This window comes from Oenanthe melanoleuca, chromosome 1 (genome assembly GCF_029582105.1).
Source record: "Oenanthe melanoleuca isolate GR-GAL-2019-014 chromosome 1, OMel1.0, whole genome shotgun sequence".
Lineage (NCBI taxonomy): Eukaryota > Metazoa > Chordata > Aves > Passeriformes > Muscicapidae > Oenanthe > Oenanthe melanoleuca.
The window spans coordinates 30,319,538-30,335,987 of NC_079333.1; the positions used below are offsets into that span (position 1 = coordinate 30,319,538).

A 16,450-nucleotide genomic window follows, 5' to 3' on the forward strand; every position below is an offset into this window, starting at 1 on the left:
ATTTATGCTTAGTGACAGCTCCAATAGGCTCCCCTTCGCTTTTTTAGGAATATTTTCTTGTTAATACCCTTCTTTTATGACACTAGAAAGTTGGGCTAACATTCAAGTACTTCATGATGGCCAGCTTATTTTACATTTTGCACACCAAATTGCTTCTAAATGTAGTTCGCTAGAAAAAATTTGTTAGTAAAATACATGAGAGAGCACATGTATTGGTCCGGTTTCTCTCCTTCCTTTTTCTTGAATTCTTAGTGATAAGGAGCAACTGGGTCAGGCAATGCTGTATTATTCCTGTTATGTTCCACAAACAACCTACCACTTTGTATGTTGAGGGCATGGTGTTTATCCAGGGACCATCCTCCAAGTTTGGAAGCATCAATTTCATAACCCTGAAGCACAGCTGTCCTCTTCTCCCATAGGATTAAATCTGGACAGGATTCATACTCATAACCTACGGAAACTGTGAAGAAGAGAAAAACAAAAGACTCTTTAGACTAGTAACATTAGAAATGCAATGCCAGAACACACAAGAGTCACACACAACTGAGCAGGGGTAAGAGCATTTCTACAGAAATTTGCTAATTTAATTGAACATTTCATCATCATAATGCACAATCCTAACATTTTTTCTCTTCAAAGTCTATTCTGCATTTAAAAAGGTCAATGCCCTTGTAGGTGTTGGGTGAATGTGCTAAAAATTTAAAAGCCACTGTTTTAATGATGTATTTTAAAACAATGGATTTTAAGTTTGGGACTTGATCTCTGTGAGTCCCTTCCAACTCAGGATATTCTATGATTTGAGAGTAAACCAGTGCTGGAGTCTCACATGAGAGAATTTTACTCCTATCTACTTTCTTTGATCAAAGAGTGCATGCCAGGAACTTGATCTTGATCATGATCTTTCTGGGAAGATAAAGACTTGCACAATTCATGCATGGGGCAGTGAGTCCCTCAGAGGCATCAGTCTCAGCCAGGTTGACTTGTAATCATTGTTAATGTCAAAAGTTTGCTTGCCATGATGTCTAATCAGAGCCTTTCAGGAGTAACTCCACTGAACACGCTGGAGTTGCTTAGAATTATGTCAGCAGAAGGAGAAGCGTGTTTTTGACAGAATAATGATTCCTTTACGATTTTCTCAGAAGAAGCAGGACCATTTTCATTGGTCTGCTTTTCTTCTTCTAATCTTTACAGCTGAAGCAGAGCAGAACTGCAAGTTTCACACAAATGAAAAGCAATTACATAGATCTTTTTTTTATTAGATAGAAAAAAAGGACTGATCTTACAAGTTTACCATTTTCTTTGAAAAGTGCTGAGCACTGAGAGAACTCAGGATTCGCCACCGAACATAACCTTTTGCAGATTGCATCAGAAAAAAATGTAAGTTAGGATATGAAAGGTCAATATTTTCCACTGTTCTGGTGGTGGGAATCATTGAAGGCATGAATGCTGATGTCCTCAGACCTGCTTGGGTATTCTGGAGCTGCAGAGTTGTTTCATGGAGCACTCCAGGACCCACGGATGATCTAGCATCTTAAAGAGCATGCACACAGAATCCTTCAGGATATGCTACCAGGACACATTTCTCAGTGTGGTCTCTGAGCTGGGTAAGGCTCAGCAGGGTGTATCATCCAGCTTGCTCAAGGCAGCTGAGCCTGTGTGAGAAGGGAAGGCACCTATTCTTATTCCTGGAAAACCAGGCATCCTGCAACTCCTTTAAAAACACTTAGCTTCAGTTAAGCAGTGAGGCATCAGTGAACCATCCTTCTGTCAATAGGAGCTGTATTTGCTAATTTGGGATGTCTCCCATTTTCCTGGCATCATTTCCTGAGCCTGAAAGGTCTAGTCTAGACTCAGATGAGGACCTGCAACTGAATGTCAACTGGGTGTTGACAGATGGGAACCAATCATTGCAGAACTGCATTACCTCTGCTCCCTAAACACCCAGTATGGGATGGCATTCTTGAATGGCAATGAAGGGGAAACTAAGATTAGACCAATCCTGAAGGTCAGGCACAAGGAGCAGTGGCAATCAGGGCTCTGTCCTAGGGATTCCTTTCAAAGCAGTGTTGACAGTTTTTGGCTGTAGGTGAGAGGCAGCCAAGTGCTTCTAGTCCCAGTTAATTCCTTCTGTATGAATTTGATGGGAGCAGCTCAGGATGTACGTGCTGGGCCATGAGCCAGAGAACAGATAAGTGTTTGTATTCTGTCCTTGAGAATGTTCAAGGCCAGGCTGGATGGGGCTCTGGGCAACCCGATCTAATGGGTGGCATCCCTGTCCTCACTGGGGCATTGGAACTAAATGGTCTTTAGACCCCTTTCAACCCAAACCATTCTGTGACTCATCTGCTGGGAATGTGTGCTGCAGTGAATCTGCAGGGACCATTTCATGTGTCTGCAGTCAGACCATACTGATTTAGGACAAGGTCTATCACTGCCACTTAGCTGCTTCTAAAAGGAGGCACAAACCCTGGGGTCACTTACCAAAGGCTTCTGAGAGTCCATACACCTTCTGGCTGTAGACATCTGTCTTGTCCCAGATGAAATAGTAGGACAGGTCTGGAGCTGCTGCAAACCACTTTCTGAAGAGGCGTCCCTCCACAGCCACCATGAGGTGGACTTTCATGAGGTTGAAGGGGATGGTGGGGTGGGTCATGCTGATCCTCAGCACTGATTTGTAGCCAGCTGTGCGACTGCTCAGGTAACTCACTTTTATTTTACTGCCGGAAACGTTAATCTCCTCTTGTAGAGCCTGTGGAAAAGCAATCCACGAGGTGTTAAATCAGCAGTGAGCAGACAGGAAAAGGCAGTGAAGCTGTAATTTATCAAACACACCTGTATAAAAGCTCTGGCAGGCATGTCTAAAAAGGCACCTAGTAGGCATCAAGTATGAAATCATACACGTAATTTATTTCTGGAAGCTAAGGTGTGCCTCCTGCCTTCTCCATCTCTGTTACATGGGAGAACAGGAGAAAAAGTGTCACATTAAGTCAGTGTTTACAAAGGCACTCACTCTTACAAGGAGTATCAGTACCCAGGGAGAAAAGAGCCTGGGATCTTAGATAATTACAGCCCATCAGTTTAGCTTCCATTTTCTGTCTTTTATCATCACAGGTTTTAGAGGTCTCTAATTTTTGTCTCCTGGCTTCCTTTTCCCAGTAAAACATCACACCCTACTTTGCCTTAAGGGTGTTTTCTGGTCCTGATCATAACATGCAATTGTCTCCAAGACATAAGTGAATCCTGATTCCACCCTCCCTCTTCTGATTTACCCATCTCTCCTTGGAAGCTGCTCCTCTCCTACCTCTCATCCTCTCTATCTGATCTACTGTCTACATCTAGCCCTTTTTTTTCAATCTCTGTTCTCGCCCTTATTTTCTGACCTCAGATTTGTTCCTATTTATTCTGGCATTTGCTTAAAATTCCTTTCCTTTTAACTTGAGTGCTAAAACCGTTGGCCTGACCTACCACCTACAGCTCCTTTCCCTTCCCTTCCATTCTTCCATCTCTTTATTTTCCAAACTCCTCTGTATTCTAAGTGAGTTGCTTCATTTTCATCTCCAGCCATACGTGTGGGTATTTCTGACTGACTGGGACAGTTATCTAACAGATACCCATTACAGTACAAAACTTCAGAAAAGACTGAAGAAGCATCAGAGAAAGCTTTTTCTGCTTCGAGAACAGACAAGTCTCAATAAAGATGGGATTTTCAGCTAATTTACCTGCTAATCTATCACCAGAGCTTAAACCTTTTTTTTTCTAATGGAGAAATGCTTGGAAAGTTTATGAAAAGTGATACAAGTATATCCCTGACACTCTGCTGATCTTTCCATGCAAAATGCTGATAAAAAAAATCTTAGGAGAAAAAAACTGTCACTTTCAAGAAAACTTCACTCTTGGGTAAGCACCCAACTTGGACATTTTGGGCACAAGTCAGCAACCTCTGGAGAAGATTGAAAAATGAAGGTAGAAGCTCATCAGTGAGCTGGAAAGCCTGGTCTGCTAACGTGGTGTATTAAAAGGTCACAGCTGGCACAGCTCTCTCCTCTGACACTTCTAAAGTTCTTCAGTGTGTTGGACCCTAAATTAACTTGGAAAACACTTCCGTAGCAATAATCATCTTTCTGAATATTAAGGGCAGGGAAGCTTGAAGGTAGGTGGGTCAAGAGATCCACCCATCAGGAGGGGATCACATTATCACAGTGTGATTCCTGAGGTGTCCTGTGCAGGGCCAGAAGCTGGACTCAGTGATCCTTGTGGGACCCTTCCCACTCAGGAGATTCTAGGATCCCATGATCCTTGTGCCTTACAAGTTATGTCACTCCTATACCCAGCTCCTTCTGTGTGGGAGCAGCAAAATTCCCTGGCACAGTGAGTTGCTCAACTCTTACAGGTTTTCTGGTTAGTGTTATCAAAAATGACAAATCTTGTAATCTTCCCCCCAAAAATACCTCTTCTGAGATGTTATCTGAGGCCCAACACTTTTTCAAGTGATAACTAAAAGCTCTGAGTGTTGCAGCACTTGAAAACGGACACATCCAGCAGTCAAAGCCCCATTCCACTGTGTTCATAAATATTTACCTTCTCTAATGCAGTCTTTTCAATTTACATATCTCAGTGCTTAGGAGGCTGAAATATGACAGAATTGGGAAAACCCAGGATTTAAAAAATATATTCTATGAGATCAGCAAGAAGCTGGATGGGGACCAGGCTCAACCAGGACCAAACTGCAGTAAAGGTTGTCCCTTGTATCAAATCTGTCTTCATATGTAATAACCCCATTAGGATAAAAACAGGCAAAAATAATTGTCATGGAGATACTATTTGGAAAATATGTTTCAGATCCTTGTCAACAGTAATTATTTCTCCCTGCCCTGATCTATCCCTGCTATCTACCATTCCAAAGAAAAGGTCAGCCCAAGGCTGCCAAGGCAATGAGCAGCACAAGGGGTTGTGTTTAAAGGTGTCTGCTCAAAGAGAGGGTTCAAATAGTAATTCAGGTGATTCAAAATGTATTTGTAGTTTGTAAGTGGTGACAAACTAGTAACAAAACATGGCACTGGTAGGGGATGGATAATTCAGTAGGATATCAGTGGGAGAAAAGAAGGAAAACAAGCTTTAAAATAATCTGAATGTGCTAGAAGTAACAAGAGCTAAATTGTGCCCTTATTTCTATTTGATAATTGCTGTTTGGCTCAGACACATTCATATGCTGTGACTGTAGGCCTTGTGAAAGACTCTTTAGAGTTTATCCCAGACTAACCAACATAATATGCTCTTGTAAAGAGGTCCAGCCACAAGGCTGGGCAGGCAGAAAGCTTCTTCAGGCTTACTGGGGATTTACACAGGGTAGCAATTTTCACTGTCATGTTCTCTTGACTCTGTGGTGTTGATCTGTTCTTGTCTTAGTAGAAATGTTTCTACTCTTTGCATGAGACAAGGTAGGAAGCCTTGTTTTTGTGTGCTGGGCATACATGTCTCTTACAGCTATGCTCCACTCTGCCAGCAGATAGGCAAGGAACAGTGGAACAGTTAAAGTATTTTTTTTTTTTTTTTTTTTTTTTTTTTTGTAATATGCTCAGAGAGAATTTTTAACAGGAAAACCATTTAGAGTCTGATTCAGGGGCCTTAACACAGACATCTAGTGCTTTTGAAATGTTCTGTGGTGTCCAAAACTTCTGCAAGGGCATGACAACTCTGACGTGGACCTTTGTGACATCTCCACCTTTCTGAAGCTACAGCTGGAGGCCTGAAGGAACACTTCAGGGCATCCTGAATGGCACCAAATCTGTCTATAGGCACCTAAATAAAATATTAAAAATGCACTACTAGGTGTTTTGAATGCATCCAGGTAGAGAGCACTGCATTTATTTGTTGGAGCTCATGAAGTTCTTATCTATCCACTTGTCAAAATCTCTTTCCCAGCCCTGCTATCTACTTGTCACCTCCCCCCAGCTATGTGCTCACACCTTTTATATTTAACATTTCCCTACTGAGAACTGTGTATTATAAAGTGCAGCTGCAGAAAGGGACAGCTAGGTTATTTTTTATTGTATGTACATCCAGTACAGAAATGAAAAGCAGTCCATTTCTGAACTGCAGTACAGTGAGGAGTCTGCCACAAATCAGATTCTCTTGTAAACTTCTGCACCACAAACTCTGCTGACCTTAAGCTGTCAATATTTGAGGTGGAATATTTTTTTACAGGTTTTAGCTCAGACATATGTCACACAGGAAAAACATTGTGTTTATCATGTATGGGATTCATCTTATCTCAATTTAGGAACCTAGGTCAGGTGTCTCTTCTGAACCACTCTTTTAGGTCTTCCCTACAGCTAACAGCAGATACCTTTAGAAGTTTGGTGTTGCCTTGTAAACTTAAGAGTGTGATTCAATTCCAGTTTAAGGTATCTAAATCCAGATGTTAACTTAGAAATATGCTCATGTGAGGTAGGAATGTAAGCACCAATATCAGTCAGTGGAATCTAACTGATACCATCAGTGTGAACCAGAAAGCTTCAGTGTGGTCAGCTTAAGCGATGTGTAGGCTCCACTGATGTACTGATTAGATTTCTGTCCCCTTAAATGGGAGCTTGGATATTTGGCACATATCCAGACAACTGCATGTAAACTCCTTATAATCTCAAAATTAATCTTTCTTATGTATTATATTCCATAACTACAGGTGTCTGGTGGGATTTGGGATGTCTAAGTGATGTGCTGTTCACAAGGATTCAGAAGATGTAATGCAGGACACTGATAAAGGGATCATTCTGGATTGGCAGTTGGAGGCCAAATAGGATATCATCAGGACATTTCAAATGGCACTAAATGTCTTTGGTGAGGGTGGTAAAACACTGACACAGGTTGCCCAGAGAGATGGTAGATGCCCCATCCCTGGAAACATTCAAAGTCAGGTTGGATGGAGCTCTGAGCAGCCTGGTCTACTGGAAGGTGTTTGTGGTACCAAATAATGACTGAGGTTATGATAACAGTTGGACTGATCAGATATTTACATTTTCCCAGGCAGCACTGACCATTACCTTTCATGGTGTTTGTTTATTTAATAAAAAGATGTGGAAATCAAAATTCTGAACCAAGAATTTATAACAAGATGGACTTTACAAGATGCAGAACTTAATTAGTAATTATGCTGGGACAAACATGGTGACTGTAATTGGAAATTAGTGTGAGAAAGGATCATAAGACTTGGACCAGAGGGAAAGGTAAAGAGACCACTAGCTTTATTTGTTGCTGGGTTTAGTACCTGGTTTATTAAAATTAGAAGGTATAAAGTTGCTTCTTTCCTCATTAATGGTACTGCAACCCCAGTGGAGTACCATGCCAGAAGCACACAATTTATCTCTACACTTATTATTTCCACCTTGGCAGATTATTGTCCCTAAAAGCAATACTCAGGACATGCTGAATGCTGGCATACAAAATCCAGAGAACAGCATGTCCAAGGTAGCAAATGTTGAATGCTGCTACATCCATATGTTTCAACAGAATTAGTGTTTTTAAGGAAAATTCGTAATTTGGTTCTTTGGACTGTTCAGTTTAAAACACAACTTTCCATTTGACAAAATACTTTGAAGCCACAGCAGATTGTTAAGGTTCTTTATCTGACTCACACTTCCTCAAAAAAAAGGGAAAATGGGGATGAGAAATTATAGGTAACCCTCTCACTCTGCTCATCTATTCCAAATGTCATGAAATGCAATAAAACTGAGGGGCTTTGCAGGCTGGCCCATCTGCTGGCTGACTGCATGTCTCAGCTGTGTAGAGTGGGGGGGTGTGACTTCCAACAATGAGAAAGTTCACTCCAACACTCCACCACCAAGGTTCATAGTGCCCAGTGGGTGGAATTTGCTCCTGAACAGAAGACAGGCATTAAAGCAAAGGAAGAGCATCAGCCTGGTGCTGGGCATATTGAAAGCCAAAGGGCTGACCAAGGGTTTGTTGTCAGTCACACAAGGGTCCCAGCTCACATGCTGTCAGTTACAAGTGCTTTGCCTTCATCTCTCACAGATAAGGGAAAGAAATCTGGTCAAGCAAGTGCCTGGGAGTGAGAGCTCCTGTCAAATGCCTGAAAAATGGGGCAGCAAATGGCGAATGCTTATTGTTAGGAAAGCAGGGGAATAATTGCATTTATGTTGCTCAAAGCTGTCAAAAGGAGCACAGGAGGAAGATGGGGATGAAGAGGCACTGGCAGAGGTTGCCCAGAGAAACTGTGGATGCCCCAATCCCAATTGGATGGGGCTCTGATCAACCTGGTCCAGTGGAAGGTATCCCTGCCTATGGCAGGGGTGCTGGAACTACATGATTGTTAAGTTGCTTTCCAACCCAAACCATTCTATGATTTTATGAGTTACTGTCTCTCAGTGTAGAGGGTTCATACCTGGATTTCAGGAACAATAGGACCTTTCTCAGAGCAGGAAGTTGCAAAAGCAGTGAGTGGAGATGGAGAGACCACAGGGTTGGGCCGGGCGAAGTTACTGAGGTCACAGCTTGGGATCTCGTTCTCTTCGTGCCTCATGACGATGGTTTCCATCACAAAGAAGCGATCCCACGGCAGCCACAGCGTGTGCTCCTGGGTGATGAAGGGAGCCCGCTCAAAGTGCAGGATAATGGAGATTCCACCAATGGTAACAAGATCAAAGCTGTTTTAAGAGATGGAATACAAAATTAGTGGAAACGCTACCCCTTTCGTTTGTATCAACTTCCTAGCAAGGACCCCAGAAAAACAACTGCAAGAAATATCATCAGCCTCATTTTATGGACCTTAAATCGGCAGCCCAGATTGGCTTTACCTGAGTACCAGCAAGAGGGAGGCAGAAGTCCAAGCTCAGTTTCTTTGCATGTTGTCCTCATGTATATTGAAATCATACCCATCCCTTTTTAGAAACATGTTTATCTTTGTTGGTGCTTTTCTAGCACCAACATGTTTTGGCCATACACACTAATTCTCTTTATTTTTTAAAGTAGTTATTATCCAAACAAATGCACAGATTGGATCAATTCACACAATGAAATAAACTACCAGGAAAGCGGTTTCTCTGACATGTCCCCATATAAATTGTCTTGGCATCTCTGCTGACTTGACTAATGCCTGATGCAACCCAGGGAACACGGACAGCCCAGTCATGGACTGAGCCTAGTCTACTAGAAATACATACAGAGCAGGGTGTCTGCGTGCCACAGCACTCAGCACATCATCTTTTTTGACTCTCAATCATTCAGAGCAGGGCAGATGAATCACTGCCTATGGTCTCTGACTTCACCCTAAGCTACCTCCAGCCAAGTGGCTTTTCTGCCTGTGTTAATACTGGGTAACAGACAGCCTTCCAGAGCTGTGTGAAAAAATGTTAGCTTGATAAGGAAAATATTCTTCCTCTGGATGTAAGGATGTCAGGATAAGGTTCTGGTGGTTTTCTTAGTTCTCTATTTAAATGTCACATCTTGTCACAGATGGAGATTTTATCAAGAACCACGGGATATATCTACTATGCATAGACCCAACAAAGAGGTGTTAAGTAAGAAAAGAATTTCAACAGAAATTGATGACCTCTTGTTTTTGCTTCTTTGTGTTTTTCTCACTGTCTCTTTGGCTGCAATGCCAAACATGTGCTTCAGGCAAAGAAAGTTTTCTCATCCCTGCTTCTCACTTTCATGCTTGGTACTGCTGGATGACACTCTCACTGAAAGTTTATGCCGGTGAACAGGCTCACTGGTTTCAGCAGAGCTGCTCATGTGCTTGAAGAGCTAAGAGCTTAAGTGCTTCTCTGCATGACAACTGGGATCTGAAACACTCTGATTGCCCAAATCTAGACTTGATGCACCTTGAAAATACATGGTAAGAAAAAAGGTGAAAAAAAGTATCTAAAAATTATTTTTAAAATTAATTGTGAGGCTTTCAAATTGGGTGCAAAAATCCCAGAGGAGTAACAACAGCCATGAACTATTTCTAAAAAAAGTCTTTGTCAAGCAAATTTTTTGGGGGAACCTTTTTTATTTCATGGCTGATGGATTGAGGTGCCATTTAGGAAACAGAATTATGAAAAGAAGGTTATTCATTAAAGAATGTTGAATTGAGTCCATGAGAGGAAGTAGAAAGCACTTCAAAAAGCCAAAGCCATGTTTATTCTACCACTCGAGTTGGGGCATCATGTTCCCAGACCTATGGAGCTTGGCTTGCAGCAGCCTGAGGAGTAACTTGCTGGTCCCTGCCAGCAAAGCTGCACAACGTTTGTACCCTGATGTGAATGTTTTTAACAGTCAATTAGCATTTGGCAAGTCCTTCAGCTGGGAGGGAGATGCTTGCTCTGCATGGATCTGGGCACTGAAGGGGCCAACAGGAGGGAAGAAATAAACATTACAAATGATGCTCAACAAGTTTTTAGGCAAGTTGGAAGAGGTTTTATTTGCAAACAACTCTGTTTCATCCCTTTGGCTTTACTGAGCCTGGATCAGGGATAGGAATCTGCTGGGGGGAAATGTCCTGGCCTCTCCTGCATCCCAAAACAGGATGCAGAAGGGAATGCACCGCCTCCATGTCAGGCTCCAGCAGCTGTGAAAACAGAACCATGCTGTACTTTTTAGCAAGCGGTGGTGCTCACAAGCTGGTTTTCCCAGAGTCCCAGGGTGCAGCTTTCAAGTTACCTTGATGAACTGAACAAAAGTTAAACCCAAAACCAAACAGAAAAAACCAAACCAAAAACACCTCCTGGTTTCCCTCACTGAAATTAAATTTAACAAAAGGAAAACTGTCCTGGGATTGAAGGAAGGAGATAATTTTATTTCTATTTTTGCTGCTCATTTCTGATGCATTTTTTATTACTCTGTAAAAATAATACTTGTTGTACAGTCATTTTGTTGTTTTTCTTTAAAGACTCTAGTGAGACAAGCTGAAGGATGAAATTATCTGTTTATCCAAAGCAGGCTCAAAAAATAAAAACCCCACAGGAAAGTGTAACCCTTTCTCATCTCTTTTCTCTGCAAGTTCATGTTTTTGGTATTTCTGAGAAAGCTATGCCAAAGCTGCTGAATGCAATGTGGAAAAAGTCTGGAGACTTTCTTGCTGTTCTATTAACACTGTTCCTACAACCCAGGGATACTGAGCATTTGCAGCCTCTCTAAACTACCACTTTAATCAAATTTAAAGCTTTTTTTTAAAAATATGGTTTATAATCTAGTACTGGTACTTTGAACTGTCACTTAACTTTGCTTTATGGAGAAATGCATACAACAAAGTTGTTTGAAAGTTGTCATTTTATAGTCATGCCTTGCTATATAAACAAAGTCTCTTTGGCAGTAATTAGGCTAAAAACACATGTAAGCCTTGAAGTTATAAAAGTTTTAATCAGTCTAAGTAATGTGCCTCAAACAGGACCAGGGTTTCACTATTTCAGGCTGTATCTGAGCAATGTAATAGGAGAGACCTGGAATAAAGTGAGCCCCCTTAGAGAGGTGAAAAATTTAGTTCACTGTAATTCTAGAACTGAAATTTTACTTACTCATTTGGAAACTTTATCATGCCAAAAAGAAACCCCAAAACCCCCAAACCCGGAGCAACAAAATCAGCTTAGGAACCAATCTAGCTAAACTGATGCAATTGTATCTTTAAATTCCCTTACTTTAAAACCCCAGTTATTTCTCTGCTATCAGTAAACTGATTTACTAAATCAATTTAAGGCAACTCAGTGCACATTTTCAAGAATAGATATTCCTATGGTGAATATGCCAAATAATAAACCTGCTGAGTTTTATGCAGTTATCTCATGACCCCTGGAACAAGGCAACTGCTTGCATGTGTGCTCCCATTTATTCTCCAAACCAGAATGACACAGAAGATGGGACAGATGACCCTGTATGACTGCACTGTTCTGGACTGGAAATGCATGCAGCCTGCTACTTTAAGTCAGGAGAACCTGCTTCTTGCCTAAGAGAATCAATTTCTTAAATCAAAGTTGACTCAATCACATGAAAACTTTGCTGCACAATAGCTGATGTCATGTTCTATTACAAAAAAATACTCAAACCATAAAAAAAAGATAATAGAAACTGGAATAGCATGAGTTCTTTACATGATTTTGAAAGTGCTTTACAAAAAGTATTAAATAAATACTACAACAATCAGTAGGGAAGGTAAGCAAATATTAATTTCTCTTCACAGGCTGGTTCACTAGCCTGGGAAGGTCAGGAGCTACATATAATGGTACCCACTAAATCAGCAGTGAGGCTGGGATTAGAAATTAGGGTTATCTGACAACATTTTCTGCCTTGCCAAATTTTAACTTGAATGGTCTTAAATAATTCAAGATAATTTACAGACCACTGAGGAAATCACTGGACTCAAGGACAGATTTCATGGGACTTTGAGCAACCTGGCCTAGTGGGAGTTGTCCCTGCTTATGGCAGGGCAGTTGGACCTTTAAGGTCACTTCCAACCCAAACCATTCTGTGGATTTTGGTGTTCTCTAACTTGTCCATTTATGGACAAATGGTTTTTGTCCATAGAGTATCTACAGAATACACAGATGCACTGATGTGCATTTTCATTTGGGAAAATACCTGCACGTATCCCTTAGCCAAGTTGGAAAGAATATTCATTATTCTGGAGGCTCAGCACTGCAGTTGGATAATTTGTTTGATGTTTGTGCACCAGGTTTCTGTAGAAGCAGATTGACTGAGAGGAAGGTGAAGAAAGTAAAATCAGAAGAGCTGACACCACAGAGTCTGGGGTTACTCTGACCCCCACCAGCTGCCTACAGAAATCACAGCTTAAGGATGAATCCCACTTGGTCACAGATTCCTTGCTCTGAGACAGCTGATCTCTGTCATTTTTATCACTTAGAGCTGAGCATCTGCTGGGGGCTGAGTCAGCAAACTGCAGCCCTGAGCTCCTTGAAACTAATTTAGCTTCTGTAGGCTGGCTGCCACTCCAAGGAACCAAGAGTCCACTAAAGCCTGGTGGAGCATACTGATGCTCTGGCTGCATGGCTTTCTGCCCTGTGCCCCTGCTCAGCTGGACCTTGGGAAGGACAGCACAACTGCAAAGCAAAGAGATGGTTTCTTTCCTCAAAGTACTCGTAATCTAAATGAATGATTACACACAGGAGTTGGGTGTTGTACACATACAAGGAAACAGACAGGACAAAAGGATATGACAGGCATGTTGCCCACGAATCTTTTAGTCATATTTATCTGTTCTACTGTACACAGATTTTGTGCTGGTCCATATGCAGCAAGCTGATCATGAGAGTGTGGTTTGGATCCCACTTTCCCACAAAGAAGGCTCTGTAAGGCTGCCAAAGATACCCTTAAGCACAAATGTGCAAATTTTCTCCTTTTTGCAGTAATGCCTGAGCTACTGGCAACGAGAAGACACCAGCTCCAGGGATGTCCTTTTTCTGGAATGGTTCTTTATCATCTGCATTTTATTGTCATAACATTGAAGAGTTGGAACATCACTTGGAAAGCCTCCCAGTCCTCATCAGTGTTACAGTAGGTGCAAACATCCCTGAGTGTGAACAGGACAATATCAAGCACACGTTGCTAGCACATGTTCCTCTTTTTCATTACAATTCTATCTCTTTCTCTGGCCAACTCAAATGAAAGTTGTGGACTGGAGAGCTGCTAAAATCCATAAATCCTCTCCCAAGTGCTAATGGTTAGTAGTCAATGCATTGAGCATATGCAGCTGGAACCCCTTCTGCTAAGTTTTTGTTCTTGAAAGAAAGGGAGCCAATTAGCACAGACAAACAAAAGATAAGATGAAAGACATTCCCAATTTGTACTGCTTTTGTTTTGGTTGAGCATGATTGCTTAGATTTTGCCTCTATCACAACCGTAATCTTAATGACTTCTTCCTAATCATTTCAACATGAATTAGCAAGAACAGAGCTGCTGGGAGCAGGAGACATCTCTTTTTATATGCATGGGCGCTGCATCACCAAATTGCTGGCTAAAGATTCTAGGTGATATCACAAAGCTAATAATAATAAAAAAAGAAAGAAGAGAAGAGAAGAGAAGAGAAGAGAAGAGAAGAGAAGAGGAGAGGAGAGGAGAGGAGAGGAGAGGAGAGGAGAGGAGAGGAGAGGAGAGGAGAGGAGAGGAGAGGAGAGGAGAGGAGAGGAGAGGAGAGGAGAGGAGAGGAGAGGAGAGGAGAGGAGAGGAGAGGAGAGGAGAGGAGAGGAGAGGAGAGGAGAGGAGAGAAGAGAAGAGAAGAGAAGAGAAGAGAAGAGAAGAGAAGAGAAGAGAAGAGAAGAGAAGAGAGAAGAGAAGAGAGAAGAGAGAAGAGAAGAGGAGGTTATTCATTTGTACAAGGATCATCAAGTCCAGCTGCCTTACCAGTTCAGGGCTGATCAAATTAAACTGTGTTATTAAGGGCATTGCCTTTTAAACGCTGGCTTGGGACATTGAACATCTCTAGGAATGCTGAGGTTACATTTGGTGCAGGTAGCTTAGTGTGCAACTGCAGTGTGAGCTGCAGGTTGAGCTTCTTGGGGGGCAGGAGGCCAAGGCAAAGCCTGAGGCAAGAGGCAGGGAACTGCTGAGTGACCACATGGAGACATGGCAGGACACAGGAGCCAAGGACTCCAGGCCTTCCCATGCTTAGACTGTGAGGGGATAAAAGCCCAGAGTTTCCTTTGTCCCAGGTCCCTCCTTGCAGGCACCAGCTTGGGCTGCTATCTTGTTATTTAGTTATTGCACCAAGATTACGCTGTTTTAGGGATCTGGATATCTGAGACACTGCTATGGGAAAATGGAAGTCTAGTGGGTAAGGAAACGCAGTGTGACTGTGGGTGTGGGGTGTGGCTGTGGAGGGGCCTTGGACCCAGCTCATGTCCAGTCTAAACCTCCCCTGGTGCAATTCTGAACCATTCCCATGAGTCCCATCAGTGGATACCAAGGAGGTGAGCTCAAGCACTACCCTTTCCACACCCCCTCCTGAGAAGCTGTAGGAAGCAATGAGGTCACCCTTCAAGTCTCCTTTTCTCTGAACTGGAGAAACTCAGAGTCCTCAGATGCTGCTCAGAGGATATTCCTTCCAGTCCTGTCACCACTTTCTTGCACTCCTCTGGAGACATTAAGGGACCTGAGCACCTTTCTTAAACTGTGGGGCCCAGAACTGTATGCAGTGTTCTGGGCAAAGCCACACCAACACTGGATACAGCAGGACAACACCTTTTTGACTGGCTGTTCATGCTGTGTTTGATACACCATAGGATGGGGTTTGCCCTCCTGGCTGCCAAGACACACGGCTCTAGCATCTTCTATTCACTGCTGCTGGCCAAAACCCTCAGAGCCCTGTCTGCAGGGCTGCTCTCCAGCAGCTCCTCTCCCAGTTTATACTTGTGCTGGGTGTTACTCTGTTCCAGGTGCAGAAAATCCAGCATTTTGACATTTTAAAATTCATCCCATTCATCACAGCCCAATGCTCCAATCTATGTAGATCCCTCTCGAAGGTCTCTTGTCCTTCAGGAGCATCAAGAGCACCTCCCAGTTTGGTACCATCAGCATCTTGCTAATGGTGCATTCAACTCCTGCATCCAGGCCATTGATAAATACATTGACTGGCCCTGGAGTTGAACAGCAAGGAACAGCACTGGGGACCAGTCACCAGACAGATATAGCCCTGAAACAACCAACAATAATGCACCAACATCTTCAAAAGGCATCAACAATAAACGTGCTCTTGGAAGGAGTTTCTCTTTAGTGGCCATGGCAATAATGCTGTTACTGCTGCTTTAACACTGTAAATCCCATACAGACATCCTACCTGCCATCTTGTCTGCTGATTGTGTATCCAAACAGAGGATTGTTGACAAAGCTGATGTTTACTCCAACTAGAGGGGTCCCATCTGCTGTCATCACCTGGCCTCGAATCACACATGCATGTCTGCAAGAAGGAGAAAAATGATAAGAAATAGTAATTGAGCATTTGACAAACGTAGTTTTTTCCTCTGCTGACGTGGCTGTGAATTCCTATGCATTAGAAAACCAAGGCCTTTATAACCTGTAAAACTGGAGGCCATGCTGTGTGTTTTGATGGTGGGATGCTGTCCTTGAAGGCTTCCTCAGGCATTGTGTAAAAACCTTTGATACTCAAAGTGAGATTTACAATTACCCTACTATATAAAAGCAACTGCTGCAGCATAAACTTCATTAAGTATAAACTTCTGTAGGATTCACAATCCGGGAATTTCACAGAATCAGAGAATCTCCTGAGATGGAAGGGACTCACAAGGATCACTGAGCCCAGCTCCTGGCCCTGCACAGAACAGCCCTCAAACCATACCACATTCCTGAAAGTGCTGTCCAAACACTTCTGCAACTCTGGCAGGCTTGGTGCCAGAACACTCCCTCAGGAGCCTGTTCCAGTGCCCAAGCACTCTCTGAGTGAAGAACCTTTTCCTACAGCCAGTAGTGTCTTAACAGCATTGCCCTA

The 16,450-nt window shown here is 42.5% G+C and overlaps 1 protein-coding gene across 1 annotated transcript in view; it reads right to left on the reverse strand.

The window, feature by feature from the left end:
- The window catches only part of TENM4 (teneurin transmembrane protein 4), a 1,506,484-nt gene that overhangs the window by 62,562 nt on the left and 1,427,472 nt on the right, over window positions 1-16,450 (reverse strand). The window contains exons 26-29 of the mRNA XM_056495278.1: window positions 15,782-15,901; window positions 8,399-8,660; window positions 2,482-2,749; window positions 317-460 (exon numbers count right to left, since the gene is read on the reverse strand). Of these exons, the coding sequence (XP_056351253.1) occupies window positions 317-460; window positions 2,482-2,749; window positions 8,399-8,660; window positions 15,782-15,901 (794 nt within the window). The remainder of the gene's footprint in view (window positions 1-316; window positions 461-2,481; window positions 2,750-8,398; window positions 8,661-15,781; window positions 15,902-16,450) is intronic.